This window comes from Leuresthes tenuis, unplaced genomic scaffold (genome assembly GCF_036924035.1).
Source record: "Leuresthes tenuis unplaced genomic scaffold, fLeuTen1.0.hap1 SCAF_21, whole genome shotgun sequence".
NCBI classification, from domain to species: domain Eukaryota; kingdom Metazoa; phylum Chordata; class Actinopteri; order Atheriniformes; family Atherinopsidae; genus Leuresthes; species Leuresthes tenuis.
The window spans coordinates 18,524,337-18,549,986 of record NW_027325375.1 but is presented as its reverse complement, the minus strand read 5'-3'; the positions used below and the strand labels follow the sequence as shown (position 1 = coordinate 18,549,986).

Sequence of the window (25,650 nt, the reverse complement as noted above, 5' to 3'; positions counted from 1 at the left end):
TGCTGCACAGCTGGAAGCAAAGATGTCACACCTGTTTTTTATGCACCTTTCAAACTGTGGAATTTTTTATCTATTTTTTTTTTTAACTGTGATAAAGTGGATAGACACAAATGAATGTCTCTTACCTAGAACAGTGAGGTAGGCTTTGGCCGTTCGGACGGGCATGGTGAAGAGAGAGCAGGTGTACATTCCCTCATCAGACAGCGTGACATCACTGATACTGATGGTCAACTCCGACCATGATGCGTGCACAAGCTCAATCCTGTTGTCCCTTAAAGCTGCACATGAAGACACACAAAAGCAGACAGTTAGACAGAAAATATTACACCCGCCTTAAAGAACTGCAAAGTAGTAGCTGTGGCAGACAGACTGAAACTTCAACTATATGACCAGAAGGAAAACAGTTTACAGTATTTAATGGGTAAAGTGAAAGCCTTGTTGTTATTTGGAAAATTCTGCTTTTGGTATTATTCAGACAATAACTGCTCAGTTACCTGTTTGAAGAAGGAAATGTCATTTTGTCAACTCATTTTGAAATGGGAAATTTTGTGGTATAGTATCCCAACCCAAAATGTCCCCATTCTTATTTCAATATAGTTTAAAAATCATTTGTGTGCTAGCAAAACCAAGCTTTGCACTTTGAAAATGTACATGATGAATTCATTTTTGTGCATAAACATTGGAAAACAATTGCAAACAACAACAAAAAAAACCCTTTATGTTAAGTCTGAAAATTAATGCATTTTCTACAGTAGACTGTACTGCTACAATTTTCTCTGCTAGAAACCACAATGGACATTTACTTATATGAAAATGTAATCTTCCAAACGACATAATGGAATGGAAATCAATACTGCAATAACAGGCACAGACAGAGAAGCCTAATGAGAATTTGGCAAGGTGTGAGAGTTTAAATAGATTTGCTGAGATTGAATGGCCAGTTGAAAGTTCTCCACAGTCTTCCAACTCGACTTGATACCTTGTATTCGTGATGCAGTGGGAGCATGTGCTGCAATTTCAGAAAAGACGAGACACCTTGAAAACAGCAGGAACTATGTGTGTTTATGTCCAACTGGTACACAGTGAGCTATAAAACAAAACTACATGAAAGACCCGTTTGTATATGTATGAGGAGAAAGCCATGCGATTTGTTGAGTGCTCAAAAATGCTGTTCATGCTATTTCTCTGGCCTTGGCTGCTGAAGAGATCTATTCAAGGCAACCTTTTACACAAACAAAGACTTTCTGCACACCATGTTTAATATGAACAGCCAAGGCTGCTTTGCTTTTAATCTCCATGAAAGTGACTCTGAGCTCACTGCAGTGGGTGTGCGCATGCATGTTTGTGTGACTATGTGTGTGTGGGTTCAGGTTTTTTTGTGCACAGATGGTTACATTAAGAATCATGGAATCATATTCTGATAATTTCATCATTTCTGATAATTCTGATGCTCTGCTGCAGAGCACTTTGAAGACTAGCTGGAGCAATTGTGAGAAATACCTAATGTATCTAATATTAATAATTCACAACAACATCCTAAAGTTTTCAGCTGAGCAACACTAACTATGTAGCTGTAAAGCACACCTTCAATCACTTATACACTATGTCAACTGATAGAAAATAAAAACGATTTGATTAGGTTATAACAGATTCTATTCTGTCACATTGTTATTTTGCAAAATAATGTCAATACCAAATGTCAACACTGTAGAAACATTAAATAAGAAACAGTTGTGAATATACTTTATGTAGCTATTTTCTTTGTCATTAATGGATTAATAACGAATATAATCTCTTCATAGGCTCCGTGATAAGACAAAGATGCTGGCTGGGTCATTATTGTAATCCCCGAGAAATATTCCTGCCCTCTTAGCATTTAACACACCGTGATATTCTTCTAAACACCGTTTTATTGCAAAAGAGGGTTGTTTGTGCTCTCACAGATTCATCAGGATTATTCTTTCTGCCGAGAGGCATCCAAGTATGAAAAGGTCATTTAAAAAGAAAAGAATGAGAGGCCCCGCAGACAAAGTGTAGTGCAAACTGGAAGTCTGAATTAAAAAGATTTAACTAAGAGCCAGCGATAATGTGGACCACACAATTCTTCTGGAAATCACCACAACAGGCGTAACAGAAAAATTCCCTGCTCCAACAGCCATGCCAACATTGAACCAGAAAATCATTTACATCTTAGTAAAGTGGGAGTCCCATATGCTCAAAATTGGAAACTTAACTACCTCATACCATGTGAATTCAGAGCATTTTTGTATATCAAATCTGCACAGTGTTTGCTTACGGGGTAGTTAAATTGTGTTCCCTGGCAAACCAGAGTGGAACAGTAGGCACTAGGTGTTGTTGTACTGTACAGTACCTTTGTTACTGTCAGACCCAGTTAAATTTCAAACCTGTTATGTCAGTATGAAAAGAAGTGCTCAGCACATCAGCTGCATCATTTTTGTGGCCTCTGAGAATGCATGCTGCAGTGATCACAGAGCTGACAAAGGTAGAGAAATGTCAGTGAGCACACTATCTCATGTCATTTGGTCTGCCAAGGGATGGAAAGCTTTGCTCTGCTGCTCCCAGCCTAAACACCTACAGTAAATGGCACCAGAGTTGTAATCAGTTTGACTAAACGACAGCTGCTCACTCTCATTTATTATTGCATTTGTTCTGTCCCTTCCTGTTCCTCGCAACACCAGTTATCTCTACATGCTGTGCACTAAGCATGAGCAGGAGTCACTTGCTGATACACTGTAGGCACATGACATATCTTTAGGCTTTACACCTGTGACAGTATATTTCTGTTTCTGTGTATGAGTACACATGGTTATCAATGCAAGACACTGAATTAGTTTTAGTCGGATGCACTCCAGCTCAGTTCATGATGAAACCTGCCCTGAGAAGATACAAAAATGACATTCTATGCAGTATGTATACAAACATAAAGATTATTTAAACCGATTCTCATCCAAAACTCGGTATGTCTGTAGGTGAATCTCAATTTCTCTTTATCTTCCTACCTTCAGACCTCATTCTGTCTACTCACGCAGCTCTGCTAACCTGTGAATGTGTATGAGTTAAACAATTCTGCAATTCAACTGTTGCCTTTTTTGTTTTAGCCAAGGAACTATGAGCAGGCAAATGTCAGAAAATACATTTACTGGCTCACTAGCTGCCGAATGCAACTTTGCCTTCATGCTCCCCTCAACAGCCCTTTCCGAGAAGCAGTCTATGAGAAATCCAAATCCTGGGAAACATACAAATTATTCTGATTTATTGGTCTACTGAAATGTAATGGTACAGAGAATTCAGTGACTTGACAAGCTGTTTTGACACTGACAATAAAAAGTACGACAACACTTGCTTGAAACAATTAAGGACACAGACAATTCAACAAATCAGATTTACTGAATTTGAAGATTACTATTTATTCAATTACAAATATCAACTTGATCTATGAATCATGTCCACAGAATGTAGAAAAAGAAGAACCTTTTTCAGTGGTTACAGGGAGGGATCAGGACAGATGCCAAAAAGCAGGATCATCCCGATCCTCCTGGATGGGTGGATTTAGGCTGAAGTGTAGAAAAACTAAATATCTGACACATAACCATGAAATCATCATATAATTGAAAAACACCACTACTGTAACAAACATTTGATTTGAAAAATCTAACTGATAAAACTTTGAAAGCAATATCCCAAATTAATAATCATTGGTCAGCAGATGACTAACAATTCTGTTGTGAGGATGGTTTTGCTTTGGATTTCTTGGAGAAAATAAGGTCGTAAAGGAAGTGGTTCCATTATGGCTAAAGGAACGAGGCTGTGGACAGGACAAGGAATCACTCACTTCCAGAAATGGGTAAAAAAGAAGTGGTGGAAAAGAGGGATGATGCAATATGTGGAGGCAGAGGAAAGTCTGATGACAAATACATTGGAAGTGGATTCTCAAGGAGTTGGCCCTACAGTTGTGGATCCCATCAAATTTTCTGTTTAGATTGGAAAGATTTTTGCAATTTAGTACATATGACTTATTCAAAAGATGAAGATAGAGATTCTTATGTTGTGCAACTTCAAAATATGTTCAAGAATAAAATAAGATAAAGAATAATATGAAGCACACATTCACATCTATATACAGTACGAAAGAGTCATATTTGTGTACTTTACTTTAAAAAAAACAAAACAAAGTTTAATGAACTGTTACCTTTTGCTGTCCTTGACAGCGTAACCTCTGCTGTGTCGTTCTTTGTGAAAGTTTAGATATAGGATGAGTGAGCCGAGAAGAGGTAGATAAACTCTGTTATTTGTCTGCTTTGGTGCCTCAGCTGCCTGCCATCCATTACAAACCATTAATGCTGACAGTCTTCAATGTGTTCATGGGGGATGGTGTTGTTGTGAGCATCACAGAGTGGCAGATATGTGTTCTGCAATAACTACTTACTGAATGTACAACCACGTTTTTTTTCTTTTTTTTTTCTGTTTGTCTCTCCTCCAGACAGAGACCAAAAGGAAAGATGCATTTGTCAACATCAAAGTGAGATCTGTCTCTGCAACAAATGGTCAGTACACCTCTATCTTTTTTGCTGCTTGTTAAGTGCATGCATGTGGATGTGTGTGAGTCAGTGAAAGAGTTTTATATTTTCTACATTTAAGTGGCCCAAGATGTGACAATTGTAAGTTTGCCAAAACAGATACAGTTTGCTTCAGAAGCCCAGTGGAGGCAGAAAGATTTTCCATCTAATTACAAGTCCTGATGACCATTGGCTCACGGGAGCCGTCAGCGTGGAGGTTCCCTAAATGCAGCCAAGTCCGATCAGATAACAGCACGTAAAAGACTGTGACACCAAAGCCACAAGACTCTCTGTTCCAAAACACAAAGGGACAGAACAAAGTGGAAAAGTGTCATCTATCTCTTTTAAAAATCTGCGGAGGGGGAGCAGAGAGGCACATCTTTGAAAAGGAAAACTGAAGCTGCGGTGGGAGGTCAAAGATGTCTCGTTTCCCTTTAAATTAAAAGTGAGATCCTTATTCTGAGAGAACACATTCTGTCGGGGGATGGTGTCATTGGAACTGTGACTGGATACAAACGTGTTGTTTAGGATATTATAGCAGTCATGTTGTAGAATAAGAAATTATTGAAAGCATTAGCGCTTTTCATTTAGAGAAGTCAAAGCATGTGCAATAATGATGCAATGATGATGCAATGAAAAGAGCTCATGTTATGCTGATTTACTGGTGCATGGATTTATTTGTCGGTCTCCTACAAAAAAGTTTAAATACTAAAAAAAAACCAAAACGTACAATTTCTCTCAAATTGTACATTGTTGCAGTACATCTTGTCCCATTCTGTCTGAAATGCTTAATTTAAGGTCTCGTCTCTTTCAGGGCACCTTCAATAATGCTCGGTCTGCTCTGATTAGGCAAGCTGATGATCAAGATGCCAGAATTCCGTCCGTGAAGCTTACAACTATGCAGGCATCGTGTTAATGTGTTTTATGGTGATGTTGTTCAGTAAAGGAAAAGTCTGGACTAGAAACAGGTCATTTGTTTCTTTGGTTTGAATTCAGGGTAACCAAATGAAACTAAGGAAAAGTAATCTTTCTGTACCTTGTTTGAACACATTTTATATTCTCTGTGAAGCACATTGAATTGCCTGGTTGTTGAATTGCACAGCAATGTTTACCCTTACTCACAGATGATGGTTTAGTGAGTCACTAATATGCTAGCAGAGTCTCACAAAAATTCCAAAATATTACAATGCAGATGGCCACAGCACACCAGCAACATATTTTTGTGTTTATAGAGAAAGTAGTACATGCGCATATGTGTGCATGCAGCACATATCTGCACATCTAAACTGGATGCATAAACATCAGTTGTTTATGTTTATGCATTTGACAGACGCTTTTATCCAAACCAGATATAACATTACATCTAACATCAAAGCTAACAATAAGCTACTTATACAGAACTACTCTTTTCTTATGATCAAAAGCATGAGGTGATGTGATGGGAATGTATGGGGATGTGCATGTGCATGTATTGATGGCAATTATGTTTTTAAATTAGGGATGTGTTTATTGTTTAGGCACACCGAGTGTATGCACATACAAATAGCGATTGACTCACTTTTAGCCTATCATATTTAGATATTTCATTTCATCCTTTTCTTTCTCCTCTTATTACTCCCTTCTGCCCTCTTACAGTTTTCCACGGTTCCTCCCTGTGCCCTCATCTATCTAGGAACACTGTGTGTTAGTACAGAACCTTGGCAGGTGTTTGCTCATTCAGGTGACACAGTTTTATAATGAGAAAAGTGCAAATTTCCGACTATACATTCAGCTGTCTGTGTCTGGTTGTGGCCGTTGTCTTTTCCTTGTCGACGGCCCATCTGGGAACTTGAATTTGTCTGTGTGAAAGTGTGTGTGTAAGTGTATGGATACGGAGAGAGCCAAGCAAACAGAACATATTGCTTATTGAAGAGCTTCGTGTATATTCTGTATCTCAGCCATTCCTCAACCTCTATTACCTCTTACTGAGGTAAAGCTTGCTTTGTGAAATGTAAAATGTGCCATACTCCATACAGTAATTGGGTTATAGGGATTTTTTTTTCTGTGACAGAAATGATTTTCATCAGTCTGTACCTGCCATACCGAGTTCAGTGGGACGCCAGCCCTACTTCATTAAATCTTTGTGAGCAGCAGGTCAGTCAGGAGATGACTCTTGCCCATCAAGTCTATTGCATTTAGCAGAGGAATACATTTCCCCCCTGCATCACAAGGGTACTAAAACATTATAGCTTTTGAAGGAAAGTGGGCAATATTTGTATAGCTGTATCCTTATTTTGATGATAAAAGAAAGAAAGCAACCATTCCCACTTGCCTCAGTTATACTTTCCACACCCTTACAAATGGAAAGTAGCTCTACTTATAAACACTGTGATAACGGGATCTGTTGCTTTACTTGAAGATGTAACCTCCTTCTCACCCTAACTTGTCTTACAGCACAAACAGAGCTGACATTTGTCTGACACCAGTTTTTCTGATTCACTGGCAACACACAGTGAAAAAATCACAGATTTCTGCTTTTAATCATTGCACTTGGTGGCACGGCAAAGCACAATGCAAACACAAATAAGTAGAACAAGCTTATAATCAACAGCTGAATGTTACACTCAAATGCAGACATGCAAAGAGCAGTAACAAAGAAAAGCTCAAGGTCAAAAGAAAAGTTTTGTATCTTCCAGAGGTGATGACTGTATCTGAAAACTCCCATAAAACGCCTCCTTAATTCCTCTCCTTTATCTCACCAAGGCCTACATTCCGTCTCCTGTTTCTTCTCTTTCTTCCTCTCATGTTTTATGGTCCTTGTCTCGGAGAGAGGGGACTTGTTAGGGATCTTTGGAGATTTACAGTCACAGTTTTTTTTCCCCTATCAGAGAGAACACCGCACCAATCTTCACGCCAATATGAAAGGATGTTTCATAGAGGCACTCTTCCAAGAGAGCCGTCTCAAAAGTTTAACTTTCCTGCTCAGATTAAGTTTTGAGACAAACTTCTGTTTAACAAAAAGTCTGTCAGGCATTTCTTATTTTGTTATTTACTTTGGAAAACTTTTAAAAGCCTATTCACTAAATTGCTCAGGCACAGATACTCTGAATGCATCAAAGATTTTGTGGTTGCATACTGGGGAGGAGGAATGCTTGACATTCCAAAAGCAGACACATATATGTGCACTTGAAAGCATATACACACACATATATGTGCACACTCCCACAACCACAAACAGGCAGAAAATTGATTCAGACAGCTGAATATTTGACGTCTGACTACCTGAGCAGTTTCAAATTCAGCAGCTCGGGGGCCTGAAAAAGAGCAGTTGGGCCTTAGCTGTTCATCCATGACACTAATTTTAATGTTTAAACAGATTCAATCAATCGGCAGATGGCACAGCACGGGTACGGTATGGTGAGAATTTTGCCATTTTTCCTTTTTAAAACGGGTTATTGCCCATACATAAATAAAAAAGATGCAGATAGTTTGACTTGATGCAACAATTTGGGCATAACTGAGAAAACTGTATGTTGTTGTGGGTTCTAGTGAAAAGTAGTGAACTGAGTCCTAGCGGCTTTGACAAGTGAAAAAATCTTTTGAATGCGTCTTTATTCAATACAGAACTGGTCCTTTGGTCATCAGGGACTGTGACTTATCATGTCCACTTTGTCTGTAAAACAGCTTGAGCCAAAGGCAATCTACCTTAAGATCATGAAACCGGCCTCAAAATGCACATTCAGAGGCCTTCTCTAAACTTGAGTGCAGATAAATTGACACTATATGTTATATGAGTTAGTAAATTAAATAATAGCATCAATGCAGCATTTAGCTGAAACAACATTAACTTTCTTTACAAAATACTAAAGACATACAAAGAAATATGTATGGAATAAAATTTATTCCAGGTTCCAGTAGGATTTCGGGTTCGAATCCCAGCTGGGGCCTTTCTATGTGGAGTTATCACATTCTTCCTGTGTATGCGTTGGTTTCTCTCCAGGTGCTCCAGCTTCCTCCCACTGCCCAAAAACATGCATGTCAGGTTCATTGGTGACTCTAAATCCTCCCCAGAAGTGAGTGTGGGAGTGGATGGTGGTGTGTCTCGTTTCTGTCTATGTGGCCTTGTGATGGACTGGCGACCTGTCCAGGGTGTACACTGCCTCTTGCCCAATGACAACTGAGATAGGCTCAAGCCCCCCATTGATTTTTACTCTTCCGACTGTGCAGCCTCAGGATGGATGCAATCAGGCTATTCTCAAGTTGTTTTTATTCACCCCTCGAAATTTGTCCCACCATTTTAAGGGTGCACTAGTTGAATAGAATAAGTGGCACAATGACAGCCAAAGTAGCCTTTGTTCCTCAACTGGAACACTGTCCCAAATGTCAAACACCCCTGCAGAAAAGCTCACAAAGTGCTCAATTGGCCACTCAGGCTACAGCGACAGGAATGTCACGCTAACGAAATTTTAGCTGTCAAGAATTCCTTGTAATTGTCAGACATATATTTGCAATTACTGAGTTAAATGCCTTTTTCTTTACATTATCATACAACTATTATAGGATTTGCCAACTACTAACTGAATAATTCATTGAAAGTTTCTCAAAAATGACAGCCATCTATTGAAAAAGAATACAGCGACATAAATAAAAACATATGTTTCAGTTAGCTTTTAAGGCTTTTAACACAAAAAAATGATCGTAGCAGATATAAAAATGTCGGTCAACTCTACTGAATAGTAGAGAACACTGTGGAAACATTGCTGTTGCATGAATAAAGATGATTAAGATAATCATCCAGATATGGATCAGGATTATCTCATATAATCTCTATTATACAGTTAACTGCTAATTGTGATGGGCATAGACTGTGATAGTCATAACAACTACAGAGAAAACATGATCAGATTTCTACAGCATGAGCTGCTATTGCATTCCTGATGTCAGGAGGTGAGTCGATGCTAAATCAAAATGTAACCAATTCTAAAATGATGTGGACTCCTTCTTGACCTGAGAGAAAACATCCCCAATGGTGCAGCAAAGCTTATCGCCATTTTATCCCACAGAGCAACCCGATTCTCTCAAAATGAAATTAGCTTAATCCAAATGTCAAAGAGCTAATTAGTGACGCCCTACCTGGGAAGTACATCCAAGATTTTTCTGTTACTGTGCAGCTGCCAATATAATTGACGGCAGCAATAGCAACATTCTGGACGAAGCTGTAACATATTAATTTCCATCAAATGTGTGCTGTGGGGAAAATCTTTAAGGTGGGAATAAAAACTATGCTCCAGCGGGACTCTGGGAGACCGATAATTTGAGCCACGACAGAAAGGGATCAGGGAACACACTGCATGCTGAAAATGAGAATATAAATGTTAGTGTTAAACAAGAAACATTGTGAGAAAGGGAAATTTCAGCAGTCGTTTTGAATCAGTGATTTAAATGTCATACCTTCACCAGTGCTCAAACATAATGAGTCCATTGAATAGGTGCAAATTTAGCCAAAGAAGTACTTACACACAGGCTCTTTCTAATATGCAAATAAAGAAAAAAAAAATCTAATTATGTCCATCCAAGAAAGAAAGCTATTATCAAGTCCTGGATTACACGAACCCAAATGAGCAATTTGTAACAAGATATTAGCCTCTTTTGAATCTTATAAAAGAGAGAATCCCTTTTGCCCAGCGCTCATCTCTCTCCCTCTGTCGAATCCCAGTTCTTGAGTTCCTGAGTGGTGAGTATTGGAAAGGACAAAATTGGCTGCTTTTGGGACAATGGCTTATTTGAAATTCAAAAAACTCTTCACAGACAGCACCTTCGAGAGGGCGGAGGACCAGAGAAGAGTGAGTCTGAGCCCTGATATTAGACAACAACAGCCGTGAAGCTCGCACACTCAAAGGACTGTTATCGAGTCAGTTCTCTGCAAAAAAAAAAAGCAATAAGCTTATGCTAATGCCTTACACCTGACTTTAAAGGAAGGTCTCACTTTACCCTGATATAAAACATGCACATGTGGGTATTAGTGAACAGTCAATGGCATGTTGAATTATCAAAAATAAACTAACATTTATTGATAAATGGCTATGTTCATAAAAGTATCGCAAACTATTCTTAGCATTTTGGTCTCAAGCATTGGAACACAAGCATAATATAAAGCAACCCCTCATTCCTTTATAAATTGACAGAATGACAGGAAAAAGGTGCAGCGGTTTACTGAAACTTGCAAATATAAATGCAAATACAGGGCAAAAAAGTGTTTGGACAATAGGTACAAGGACTGGACTGAAAATTAGTAAAAAAGCAGCCAATATCCAAGAAAAACTTTGGATGGCGCTCAGAAAGCCTGGATAGCCATTGCTTAAGACCATTTTAAAAGATTACAAGAAAGTTTGGCTGCTTGGAGGCAAAACTAAAGAAATTGGAGGTGGATAAAGACATTGCAGTGATTACAAATCAAAACAGTAACTAGTTTTGCTGTTCAAATAAACTGGTATCTTCTGAAAGAACATGACTTTTACATAAAAATACAGACAACTTTCACACGTTTATAGGAATTGTATTAGGCAGGAGAAATCCCGTAGCCTTAAAAATTTATTAAAAAAAATAATTTATTGTTTCTTCGAATTCAGGAAAAAACAACAACTTTTCAACAAATTGCATTTGAGGATACTGTGCAGAAACTTGGCAAGTTGGTATTGTATTTTTGAGCAGCTTGGCCTAATCCCCATCTTCTTCTTCCCAACAGACAGCAAAGAAAATTAATCTGAAACCTACTGTGCTCAAAGGCTGAGACATCTTTCCTTTCTCACACTGCCAGAGGCACTTTGAAAACACTCAGCATCTCAATGCTCCCATCAGCATGTGCATCTGAGCTTGCCACGATCAGCAAGACAACTCTCAAAGCACCCACACTCACAAAAACACACAGCCAACCCAAAAGGGCCTCAGTAGTATCCCTTTGCTTTTCTGATAATACAAAAGTCTTTGGCAGGTTTTTCGTTTCCAATCTCAGAGCCCCGCACTGCAAATCCCATGAAGTAGCCCCCCAAGCTCAACCCCTGGTGTGATATGGAATGACCTGCAGAGAACATCAACTGTTGAATTTGATGTTCAATAGAGCTTTTTAGTGCAGACTCTTTCAGAGAGCAGGTATGTAAATAAAAATGTGAACTGGAATACTTTACACCTGCATGCATTCATTTACTGCATGTAAACACACACACAGACAAGGACACAAATACACACATAAAGGGCATGAGCACACAAATGGACAAAGAAGACCAACGGGCAGCAGGAGAATGGAAGACGACTGTGTAAATCCCATATGTGCTTAATCCAGACACTTACAAGAGAGTGTGATTCATACTCTATTACAGTCGACTAATACAACTGAGAGACGCACTGGGCGCAATCATTTCAGCAAGCATGAACCGACCACGTAAGGACCATGAATCCTTTTTATGAGGACTTCACTGAAGATGGTGTGAAAGTTCAGGAATAAAGCCTTCTTTCTGATCAGTCATTAAAACACAGCCACAGCCACAGCCCGCTGTTTGTTTGTTTGTGTTTGTATGTGGACATGTTCAAAGATAACAGGAGGTGGCATTCATTTAATAGAGGGAACTTCTCTGTGGGGCTGTGCAGATTTGTGGTATATAAACTGTTATTTATTACACAGCGTCTGAGTCTTTCCTCCAGACGACTGAGGCTGCGGAGCGGCTGATAGGGCTATTAAAGTCCTACATCACAAAACACAAGACCTTATTTTCACTGTGAGCTAATAGTTTAACAGAGACTAAAATTATGCTACAGACATTTTATTTTGAGATTTTTCATTGTTAAATATTTCTAAGGTGTTCTGAAATCTAAGCATTTTAACTATTAGACTGCAAAAGTGGTTTTAACTGGTGGACTACTCGAAAACATTAGCACTGTATCTCTAACATTAGGCAGATTAACGTACTGCACTGGAAAACATTACTCTTAAGTCAAGTCTGGAGTTTGTTGTTGGTCCTTTTGTGCTAGACAATTGTGGTCGTGCTAAAAAAAACATCTACAACGCTATGAGGTCTTTATTTTTGACATGTTACCCATTGGAACACCTTATAAAAACTACACCATCAGAAATATCATAACAGCATAGCATGAGACTATTTCCTACAGAATGTGAAACTAAGTCATTGAATGCATTTCTAACTGATTACATGATATTTACATTATCCAATAAAAGTAAGGCCATAATCCTGCTCTATGTACTGTTCAGGTGATTAGGTTTGTTCTGTCAGCAGAAGGCTAATTCATAATATAATGTTCTGTACTGTATGTGCGACTGGCAGTAGAGACTGGAGTGAAGGCCGCTTACACAGCAGCACCAACGGCTGACTGTGAGCATGTGTGGGCTGCTCTGATCTTCTAATATCACCTGAAACACAATTCTAAACATCAGAGTGTGATTTAGGCAGAGAGGCTATAGAAACAAAACCACTTCTGATCCACCACTTCCTTTTCAAAGGACATGGTCAACCTTTCCATCGATCGTACTTGGAATTGAAATGCTAAAAAGAAGTGACAGCACACAGCAAAGCAACTGAAGCTAGACTTTATGAAACGTGTGTATCTGCTCCTCTGTACTGTAAGTGCCCTCGCTATAAAATCTGAGCACCAACCAGAAAACACAGACACATGAATTGTGGCTCAGTTTCTATGACACAATAGGGACAGCAGTTTATTAATGTGACAAACGCACAGAAAAAAACCCTCCTTTTTTGAGCTTGCTCTGGCATTCTCTACCACTTCAATCCCACAGCAACACTCTTAAAGACTGTGTCTTGTCTTGAGGATGCTGGTGTCTGTCGATCTCTAACTCACCTTTCTTGTCCCCAAAAAAGAGGGTCTGCTGTGCCGGGTTTGACCACTGGAGGGAGGTGTTGTCATTATACTCCACACGGCAGGTCAGGTTGGCTGTCCCACCCTCTGTCACGGTCACATTTTGAACCAGAGGATACTGACCACTGATACCTGCAACATGATACAAAAAGAAAGAAGAGATGATGATGATGCATCCGGAAGGAGGGAGACGGACACAAAAGTGGACAGAGAAAAGCAGCTTGAGCATTCATGATTACTTTATTTCCAAGGTTGCTTTGAAGATTAAATCCATCTGATGAATTTCTTTTCAATCTAATGTTGATCACTTAGAATACAACTGGTCTAAGCAGCCATTTGATTTTATCTACATCCTCTAGAATTAAAGAACTGTTCGTGACACAAATACTCTTCTCCAACCAACACAGTAAGACTATGAGAGTAAATCTGGCATATCTCCTGGGGAGAAAAAAAAAAGAAAAAAAAATTAAAACCCTAATTACAAAGCAAATGCTCAGAGAGGCTGGCCAGTGACTGCTGTGTGCTAAATTGGACCCTAACATTGAACACACAGGAGGCATTAAGCCTGAAGTATTGAAACCTTAGCTACATGAAGAGGACCAATTAAAATTTGTTCTCTGCGGACTTGTTAGCATGTGTGGACGCTGATGTGTGTAACGCCTGCATCCAGTGAGTGAAAAAAAAGACAAATGAACTGATTAATTTATTTCTGTGTGAACTTGAAGCAGATTAGAGCTGGTTTTCAGCACCATGGACAGGGCACTGATGCAACTGGCTCATCCATGATTTTTCTCTTTTTTTTTAGTTTTCAGGACCCTGGAAAGCTCACATTGTTGCCTGACTGTGTGCTGTAGTACATTTATTTGGTACGTGTGTGTGCCTGTGTGCGTGTGTGCGTGTGTGGGGGTGGGTAGGTGGGGGGTCTGCGCTATCAGGCAAGAAAGTAAATCATAATAACCATAAATCTATTCCTGGCTCCATCCCCAGAGGACAGATTTTAAAGACCGTGTGAATGAAGGCTTAAGTTAGAAAGATAATTTATCCCCAGCAAACTCATGACTTAATCCCCCCAAAGGATGGATCAGGAACCCTAAAGAAAAGAAAAACAAGTACAAGGAAGGAAAAAAAAACAACTTTCTGATTGGGAGTTTTTAGATGATAATGGATTTCCCCTCAAATGCCAGCCAGTATCATGTGCAACATTTCCAAACATTGGGGTAATTTAGGGCACAGGTAAGATAAAACTAAACCTCAAACATAGTTTGCTTACTGGGATAGCAGGCGAGGCAAACCCTATGACAGAGAAACCTTTGGTGGAGGAGATGTTGAGAAAGAGAGAAGATGAGGTGAAGGGAGGAAGGAGAGAGGTAAGTCAAGGACCACAGGTCATTTCCAGTGTTGATTAAGGCCTCCCGAGGTTAATCATGCGTGAGAGATAGAGAGAGAAGAAAAGGAAAATGGCGGAAAAATTGATCTGAGCAATGGCAGGCTAAGAATATGTTTTATTCATGAAAGTTTTGCATGAAGCATGATCTGCCAACATTTTACCGTTCTCCGTGCCTGCCTTCGCTCTCTTTATTACATCTTCTCTTTAAATCACTTACTTTTCCCTAATTTTTCTCCCTCATGCAGCAGTGCCACGTACAGCCCCGTGTGATACATTTTTGCTCTTTTGTGCCGTCCAAAAAAGGAAGTTAATAGTTAACCACTTTACCGAATCCCGAGAATAAGTGAGATTTTGCACAGAGGAATTTCACTGCAGAGGAAGTGTCACTGTATAATGTCACTGAAGCCAGGGACAGTCTGGGGATATGCCTATGTGTTGCATTGTCATCTGCTCTCTCATATCTGAAAATATGACACGAGTATGTAATGACCTTCTTTTTTTAAAAACATGAAAACATAAGATTTGAGTAATTTACTGGATGTTGGACAATGCAAAACAAAATTAGTGCCATTTTTCCATTGATGATTTTGAAACAAAAAGATACAGGGAAACTATACATAAACATTTGATTGACCTAATAGAATCATATAGAAATATGGCAATTTATTATACATTTATTGATATTTACCACATTGCAAAACAAATGGAACATTGTCAATGAGCTGGCTCAGGCAGTCAAATCTAGCTGTGTTGCTATATACACATGTGATCTGCTTCTCCACACATTACCTATCAAACACACTCACAATCTGGCAGTTAGGCTGTAAAATTTCCCATCTCCCCTTCTGACGTGTCAGTGCCGCAGATGTGTCAAATAGGCTGCTTTGCTTCCCCGCTCTTTCATCCCTTTCACCACCCCAGTATCCACCTGCTGGCTCCTGTGTGATGATATTTACTCATCACTCCCCAATTTGTTCATGAAAATATCTTCAAGGACTGATGAGCTCAGAGACTAGACATCAAATTGCAGCTAAAACTCAAACTGTGAGGTGTCTGAATTGATTTCAAGAAATGGCAGAGCAGACGAAAAAAAACCCAACAAACTTTTCACATTCATAATGTTTTGTATGTTTGCTTAACGGGACCCTGCATCAGTGTCTGATACTACACACCCAGTGGGAATGAAAGGCCCAAAGGGGCCACGGTGATGGCTGTATTAGAGCAGAGCAGTGTTCAGTGCACCTAATTGGCCAGTGGAGTAGGTTCTTCCATTTTCCCCTCTGGCCACCCAGACCTGATTTAAATGTATCTCCAGAGGGAAGAAGGCAGCTGTTCTCTCCTGATTTCCATGCTAAATTTAGGCTCTCCCCTCACTGCAACTCCACTTCTCCTACTTTCAGTTTCTTGCTATGTCTTTTCCAATTCTTATCTATTCAACTCTGTACCCTTCTATCCATTCTTTTCTGTTGCTGTCACATTTCCTCGTCTGGTTGATCCCTGAAGGTTGGCATTTTCCACTTTCTTTGTTGCTCATTTTCATATTCTCTCCGTCTCCTGGTGCTCCTTTGTCTTCAAGTTTATCTTGATCCTACCTCCTTTCTCTTGCCAAATTGTGCTTTATGTCTTGCCAAGATAGGGGTCAGTTTAATTGTCCTCCATCTTGACTGACAAGCCGAGGCTAAGCCGGGTCAATAAAGCTCTCATCTGCACGCCATTATAAAGGAATGACATAAAAAATTTGCTTTGCTATCTTTAGCCTGAAATGAATAACATTTAACATGGTGCAAAAGTTCTACACCATCGAGATGTACTATTGGCACTAGACGTAACAAACTATTACTTATCACCAATTTGTACAACTGTCTGACAAGTAAATGGATATGCAGAGAACATATCCACACATAGTCAGACACATTCAGACAAGTACCTTTTGCACAAGCAAACGACTGAACAAATAATACTGGGAAGGATATAAGAGTATCCGGATGTTTCCTGCCTGTTCCCACTCATGACCTTTCAAGCAAGAGTAGCTGAGTCTACAAACCTTTCTTATTTAGGCATTCAAGAAGCATAGAAAAAGAGATGCACACAGACAGACGGACAGCCCAAAGCCACTGACCTTTACAGCAGGACTAGAGCTCAACTGAGCTGTAGAACTGTGATGTATGGCTGGGAATACAAGATTACAGAATGGATAGAGGCAGTCAACAGGTTCGATTAGCTGAGTCACTCTTTAAGTCATTCAAACACAACTGACGCTTGCCGACTTGGGTTCACATCATGGCAAATGTAAATCTAAAGAATAATTCAGTTTTTTACAGAAATGTTTCTATGGTTTTTAAATAAATACCCATCAAAGATTTATACACTTATAAGGCAATTCTTGGTTTGTTTCCAAATTATCTACAGACTTGATTCTTGAAAAAAAGTAATGGAAATTGTTGTCTGTTCAAATGAATTATTCCTTTTCTTTATGTCTAATGTCCACGATGAATTTTGGAAATAATAAAATTGGCTGCTTGACATCACCCTCAAAAACCTCACAATCTCAAGAGGGTGGTTTCACTAATTCAAATTTAAGCACATATAAAAACATATCAGAGACAGATATGTCTGGCTGTAAATACTAGTCCCGACCATTTAGCCCTGTTTGGACACCCTGTTGTGATTAAACTATTCTGAATTTTGTGTTTCTTAACTCTTTTCATCTTTAAAATTTGGATGTCTTTTAGCTCTTTTAATGATGCTTACACATACATATTATTTTGTGTGCTGTGTGTATGTGCTGTTATATTATTCCCTCTGACCTGAGCTGCAGTCTATATTAGTGTGGACACTCTTGGAAAAAGATATTTCTCAATATTTATGATTTACGGGTTGAGTAAGTGTCAAATAACAACTCTATCAATTAAAAATAATATTTCTTTGTTCCAAATACTGGGGGAAAGCCAGAGAAGACAGAAAGGACAATTAGGGTTAAAAGCTGTTCTACTTTTTTCTTTTTAAATCTTCCTAATTTGTTTGACTAAGCTTTGGGGTTGCTCAAGCTCTGCTTTCTTTTAAGCGTAGGAGGAAATTGCAAATAAGTATTCAGCAACCAACTGAATGCCCTCTGCCTCACCCTCACCTCCCAAGCCTGTTGCTTCCACAGATGTGAAAGACAATAAGTAATCAAAACAAAACTGATCTTTTTGTCTGCCACATTTAAATCTTATAAAAACGTAGTTGTAAATATAATATTGCATTTCCACCAAAAGGTGCCCTTGAATATTACACAATGAAACTAGGATCAAGGATCAAGCAGGTACAATGATATTGCATAAGTATTAAATTAAAAATTCAAATTGCCATTGCATTATGGAAGAGTGTGAAATTATTGCTCCTCCTCCCTTACAAGTTTAAATATCTTACGAACACTTGTATTTTATTTTTTAAACAACATTGTCTCAAATATTAGTAATTCAAACCATATGAGACCACTTCAAGTTAAGCTACCATTGCACAGCTCTGTCTCAGATGCCCCGGCATGTGAGACATGACTTAAAGTGCCTCTCTGTTAAAAGATGCATCTCACTAGAAAGACTATCAATGAGATGCACAAGACTATATAAGACATGACAGCTTTGCCACGACCAGTTAGTGTCTATAAAGTTACACAGGTGGGTACACAGCTGGGGACACAAGGTTTTCAGACGGACTGATTCTCGGGGTATTAGGCAGCAGGGTGGCCTTGTGATTGGAGAGACAGTACAAAGTCAAGTGTTTGATCATCTCAAGAGCTGGTGTGAATTCATCAACCAGGGATGTATCCTGTCATAGTGTCCTTGAGCAAGAAAACTCATGTCTCCTCACACCTCACTAGATAAAAACATCAGCAAAATATTGAGAGCACGACTATAAAAAATTCAACATCAATGCACTTTCTCAAGAAAAATATATTCAGATATTTTCTCTTTTTCTGTGTAGAAATAGGAAATTCTGTTAATAACATCCTGGAACAGAAGTTAACATGTCAGACAAGTGCATCATCTCTCCCTCCCCCCAACAGTTTTCACACAATCTCCCTCCTTTTTCTCAAGAACACGTTGTGTGCACAGTGTTGTTTTTGCAATGACCTTTTTCACTAGGAAGTCATTGCACTGCATATTCCGGTGAGAAAAAAGGCAATCATCAGTATGATGACAATGTAGCTGCTTTTTTAAAAAAAAATAAGATAACAAGGAAAAGGGGTTCAACCCTGTCTTCAGCCCTTGTTTGCCTTTAATAAATATACTTCAGCCTTAAACCACTATCAGTCTGATCAAATGCATCCACTTTTAAAATTTGACACTTTAAAACTGGACTACTCGATGAGAGTGAGTGCTGGTAATTTTGAATTTTCTGGAGTGAAACCATATTTACATAAATCTGAAGAGCGTTATGAAAAAGCCTATATATCGGAGAACAGCAGTTGGTTAAACAGGCTCTTATAGGATAACTAAAAGGATTAAACGCCCTATTTCTCTGCTTTGTTTCTTCTCTATTTGCAAATGAATTGTATGTTAATTTGTGTGTGTGGGTGGGTGTGTACTAACCTGGTCTTTTGACAGTGATAACATTTCTGCTGTGAACAAATTGAATGCAGCCCCTGCAGTGGGTGGAGCTACCTTTGTATTCAGCTCTGGCATGCTACTACCTCAGGACACATTTCTGATCTATGAGATATGAAAATAATTATCCAGCACCACAGAGGCTGGCTATAGCAGTGATGTTGTCATTTACATACAGTAATTAGACTGGGCAGCTGCTGGTGTTGCCTTCACCAACTTGACATCCAACTCAGCCCTTGGAGTCAGATCAACAAAATATTGTCTACCTCTCCAAGGTGCCGTTAGGTCTTGTTTAAGTGTGGTGTGACAGAAACAGCACTGTTTGGTATGAATCGTGAGTACCTTTGTTTCTTTTTATGGACATATTTGTGAAATAGAAAATGTTTCCAGTAGCATCTAGGGTGTGAGTGGTTGTAACAGATGCTCTTAAGGCAGTGACAAACCTAGAGAAAGACTTCACCCTGTGATATAGGGCCTTCTTTTGTGTACAAAGCACGACAAACATGGCAGAGCACACAGTAGTTCCTCTTTTTTTTTTGCTTTGGGTTGCAGAAGAAAAACTGCTTCAGCTGAACTTTTATATGAGGTTGCTTTCTGATTTCCAGCACCATATATCTGGATTTCAAAAATCCCATACACTAATTTAAAATTGGTGAGCAGACACGCTTTCCAGACACATGCAATTTGCTCAGTATTCCTGCCCTTGATTCAGCCACATCAGTTTAAAGTACAGAGATATAACCTCTCTCGGCTCTCTGTATGTAAGCTGCCTGAGTTCATGCTTTCACAGTTCAAAATGGCTAGGGAACTCACTATCCTTTCTGAGCCAAGGTCAGACATCTCATGGTTTTATTACAGAGGTAAACCTGGCCTTCATAAATACTTCATACAATGCTTTCTGGCAAAAGTGAGCAGAAGAAGCTGAAAGCAAAGGCGAGTTAGGCAAGTGTAGAGGTTTATTTGACAGAGAAGTGAAAACAAGACAGAACAGAATGGAGAACGCAACTGAGACAGGTGCAGAAACAAAAGAGCAATGTCTTAAATGCTTCCTTAGCCATAGTGAAAGTTTAGACAGACTGGTAATGTAAACCTTAACGTGTGTTTGCGTTTGCCTCTTTGTGCTGCTCATACTTGTGTGTATTTTGTTTGTAGGTGTGGATGTGTGAGGCTGTGTATTGGAAATTTTAAGTGAATTACATGCTAACAAAGAACAAAGCTTTGGCTGGTGCATCACATTGGGCCAGAAATATTCCACTTTAGTCTCTCTTTAAATATAAGGCCAAGCAATATTAGCAGACATCCACACTTGTTGGATCTGTAGGTTTTCTAAATCAAATGTCATAAAAGCATAATGTCAGAGAAGTCTGGTATATTGAGGCGCTTTCTTAAACTAATATGGATGGAATATGAGCTTGACTGGATCTTTTTTTAAATCACATAGAGGGACTCATTTTTTATGCTTTCACATGCGATGAGAGCAGGATGATCACAGGCGAGGGTGGGATTCAGGAGAATAATCAGACTAATCATGCTGCCTCCCAAATTCCCCACATCAACATGGCACTGTGTGATATTCTAATGTGTAGTGATGTGTTGACAGATACTGTTCATTTAGGAGTGATCTGGAGAAATGCTCTTAGCCCCAGAGGGGACGTGTTGCAAGATTCAGTGGGCAGAAAGTGCTAGCTTTAAAAACTGCTTTTATCATTTGACTCATGTCAAATTGACTTTACTGCAGTGCTCTTTTACCACAACTTCTAGTCAGGGCTCACAATGTGAGGGTTGACACTGTAGATCTCCTCTCAGAGCTAAGCTCAGACTTGCATAATAAGGCTTGAACACAGCTAAATAAATTATTTGAGAAAACTTGTAACCTGTGTGACAACTGCAAGTATAAAAAGTGTTGATTGTGCATTTGAAATGTTATCCTTACATACCCTTGATATTTCCTTTGTAATAGGTTGTAAAAAATATAGGCTTTTCATCCAGCAGGCAAATGAATATGTTTTAAACAGTGAGAGATGTGAGGGAAAACTCATGGCCCATTCACCAACACTGCAGCTGAAGGCTGTAGTTTTGACACACAGCTCAATTTGATGGATTTATGATAATTTAAAAATCAAAAATTTGATTTTGAGAACCGCAGGTTTTTCTGTGCATTGGCCCACATGCAAACACAATTTTGGAAACTGAAACCAAACATTTTGCAAAACACCTTACAGTGTGAAGATTTTTTTCACTGATTATAACAGTACTGACATCAGATTGTGGGCTGCTCTTAGCCATGATAGTGCTGGTGCTAACTTTGTTAACAGGAAATTTTCCACATTTGCACATAAATGGACATTACATTACACGCCAACTTAATTGAGGAAACGAGACATGTTATGGAGTGTAATACTAATATACTGCAAAGATAAAGAACCTGGCCTTCTGTGCAGGTTTTGAAACAGACACCATCAGAGTTCAAGTTGGTAAGACATGTTTGGATTTTTTCTACAGGAAACCAAAGTCAAGGACAAGCGGCAATGGCAGACTCCGCCGTGTGAGCTTAGCCTTAGTCAGACTGAACATATACACACAGACATATTTCAGAATTCATGTGCATTCCACTTTGAAGACGTCATTGTCTCCAAAATCCAATCCTCTGCCAAATCATAGGGAACGAGTAGCAACTTTTAAAGACAGAACCTCTCAGAAAATCATTGTGTTATTAAGAATTTATTCTATTCCACGTTTAAAAAAATTAAAAAAATAAATCCATTATGCCAAATCCAGATATGGGCCAAAATGGGGCCAAAACCAATTGCCAAACCCAGCTCAGGGTTCTTTAAGCAGTGCTTTTTCTCAGGAAAAAAAAAAAACAACCAATAGAAAACTGCAGATGTTGGTCTACTTGCAGAAAGTTCTTTATGAGAGTGGTTTAGTCAGTGAAGGATAACCTGCAAGTTTGCCATATTGCAGGCACTAACAAGCATGGAAGCGCTACTGATTTGCAGATTTCTGGGTCAAAGTAAGAAAACAGCCTCTACTATGCTGCTCAACGTTCTTGTGGTCGTGGCCCAGGAGCCCTCTCAGTGTGGTCGGACCCCAAGGGTGGCTTTTTCCTTGCCTTAGGTCTGGGTGTCCGGCCATGTCTCTGTCCGATAGGTGCAGTGGGTCTGAGCCTGTGTGTTTGTGTGTGTGTGTGTGTGTGTGTGTGCATGTGTGTCTCTGTTCGTCTCAGTATCTCTCTGGGTATTTAAGGGGGTGGGAGCGTTGGTATGTTTTATCATTGTTGTTTTGAGCCTCTGTGAGACACTTTGTGTTGCTTTTAAAGTATGACAGGTGCCATATAAATAAAATTTGATTTGATTTGATCTGATTTCATGAGGCCCCACCTCTGTTCAGCAACCGGAAGAGAGGTGGCTCAGCCGTTGTGTTAAAGCAAACAGGAGAAGGCAAAAGTAAGAAACGTAAAATTAAGGGGAAAAGGAATCTTTAAATCAATCTTTAGCTCTGTATACCCTGTAATAATTTGTTAGACTATAGCATCACTGTATAGTTAAGAGAGGCAAGGCCCTGATGTGTTCTTTAGTCCTTTACTGTTGTTACAGTCAAACACGTGCGGCTGGATGTTGATCGGGGAGAGATGGTTTGAATTCATTACGCCTTCAGAAACATGAGGGAAATGAGAAAAAACTGTGTAGAGATGTACAAGTGATGTGTCAGTTCTAACCACAATTGCTATGGAAGAGGATATACTGAAAGAAAGAAAAAGACGGGGAGTAATAAAGGGAGGTGGCAGGGTTTTGAAATAAATAGTGTACTAAATTAATCAACCCATAACAGGCAAACTTTCAGCAAAAATGAGCCTTTCCTCAAGTACTTACAATTACTACATGATTGGTTTACTGTTATTTACCTGTGAGGCATTTTATTATTATTCTAAAAAATGCTGCCGCAGTTCAAAGATGCACGGCACAGAAAAATGGGTGCTTTCAAATCACACATAATGGATGGCAGAAACGGAAAGTAATTGTAAATATTACTGAAACGCAAGAATCTATTATCTTTTGACTGGGTTCGATTTTTGTTTTTAGGTGGGCATCCTCCTATCAAGTGTGTTCATCTGGTGTCTTTACCCTGATTGATTAGCATTATGACAATTTACAAGACGAGAAGTTGCAAAACGATTAACTTTGAAACAGCACCAGTTCTTCTTGGCATAAGCAGATATTCAAATGACTCTTCAGGTCTTTTTTTTAGAACTGGTTAAAGATCTTCAGTGGATTAAGGCAGCGTCGTAACCCAACATCCTAAAGTCATGTAACTCCTGACTGACTCTATGTTGTTAAGATGAGGACTCTTTGGGAACTATACCATATGTTGCAGGACTCTTTAAGATGATTTGGTTTTTTTATTCATGACATGGGTTTTGTACACTACATTAAAGTGATCAATGATTAATAGGATTCAGTTGTTCCAAATATAATTAAGATCAATTTTGCTAGTATAGCCTTGATTTATTACTGTTGTTGTGACCTTCTTAGCTTGGATACTTATCCTTTCATCTGATTTATCATCACATCTCTGTTCAGCAACTGACTGAGCGTGTCTGAAGGCTTTCCCCAAATGCAAAAACAAAACAGAAGGGAATCCTAATTACAATTCACAAAAGGTTTTTGAGACACATATTTGCTGAAGAACAGAAGATACTGAGCTATCTCATTCAATAAAATCACAGTTCTTTAGTTTTTTGTCTTTTTACACTTAAATAATCTTCAATTCAATCCGAAACACCTACATCGATATATCAAGGCTAATTTGTTTTGCTGTAGTTGTCCTTCAAATCTTAAACTAACAAGAAATTTGGATTCCAAGCAAGCTACTTTTTTTCCCACCAGGTAATTTTTCCACTGTATTGATAAGTAAACAACTAAAACATACGTTCCAAAGATGTCAGTGATGTGGCTTGCAGATGTGTTTTAGCCTTCGACCAAATATCTGGTTTATTTGATAATCTGGAGCAGTTGGCGAGTGAAGACCCAAAAGAAGTGCAAGAGACAAGGTCAGGGGACACGACAGGGGGACACTCAGAAAAGAAAAAGAAGCAAAAAAACCTAAAGCAAACATGACAGAGCGCATGCTGAAGAAACTGTGCTCTTCTCAGGAAACTGAGCAGAATTTGGTTAAATATTAGCAAATATTTAAACCTCTATGATGTTTCCGGCATGCAACATCATGAAAGTCACGAGAGAGAAGCTGTAGGGAGAAACTTTGAGTTCTCTTCAAAAACCAGGTGAGCAAAACAGACTGAACCACCAGGAGCTACTTGTATTATAACATCACTGATGAGAGAGAGAGACTTGTCTGCATGACAAGTCAAAGCGTCTGCTCCCTCTGCCACTCACTCGTGTAGCGTGAACTCACTAAGGCTTAAGATTTCAAAATCAGAAGAGAAGCACGCCGCATAGTTTGAACAATACAATGATCCAACGACACTAAAAGCCTTATAGACTGAACTTGGCCTCAGGCTGAGTTAGGCGCACAGGAGAGGGAAGCAGCGGCATCCACAACTCACCTCGAACTTTGCCTTTTGAGGCCATCACTGCAGTCCCCAAGAAGAGAAGAGGGATTGGATGGACAGGAAGAGAGGCAGATGTCAGAAACAAGAGAGAAAAAGACAGAAGACAGAGCAACAGATTAGATAACTGTCAGAAGAACAGTGTCTGTATCTGATGAATACATGCACCCTGTGGATGTCGATCCCAATTGCTGCAGTTCCCCCGATCAATCGACCCTGCTGGAGAATCCCCAGATTTAGTTCAATGGTAAATTAAGACTTCGCACCGTGACACTAGTTGTGTTGCATCATCTGGATCATTCATAGAAAGAACATTCATGCTTTCTAATGACCTTGCGAGATGTGCGAGAAGACAGGCAGACTGTGCACATCATATGTTGTTGATTAGTGGAAACTGTGCTTCATTTGAGAAAATTTTAGTTTGTTACACTGTTTTTATTTGACGTCAATGTGGCTTTCGATTTTTAAAGATGCATACGCATCCTCAGAATCACACACGTATGTATTGTCTGTACATGCGTGGCCAGGACAGAGCACAGTCACACATGTAAACTGGTACACCATCGCATTACATTGTGACTGACAGCACTGTAATTAACAGGGAGAAGCACAGACAAATTTGTAACCCAACAGAAAATAAATCATGATGTAGGAGTAGTCTATAAA

The 25,650-nt window shown here is 39.2% G+C and overlaps 1 protein-coding gene across 3 annotated transcripts in view; it reads right to left on the bottom strand.

Moving 5' to 3' along the window:
- The window catches only part of cadm2a (cell adhesion molecule 2a), a 227,110-nt gene that overhangs the window by 44,636 nt on the left and 156,824 nt on the right, over window positions 1-25,650 (bottom strand). For 2 of the 3 annotated variants that reach the window (XM_072374746.1, XM_072374748.1), the window contains exons 2-4: window positions 24,982-25,008; window positions 13,425-13,574; window positions 126-278 (exon numbers count right to left, since the gene is read on the bottom strand). In XM_072374746.1, the coding sequence (XP_072230847.1) occupies window positions 126-278; window positions 13,425-13,574; window positions 24,982-25,008 (330 nt within the window). The remainder of the gene's footprint in view (window positions 1-125; window positions 279-13,424; window positions 13,575-24,981; window positions 25,009-25,650) is intronic. The other variant, XM_072374747.1, reaches the window with a different exon arrangement.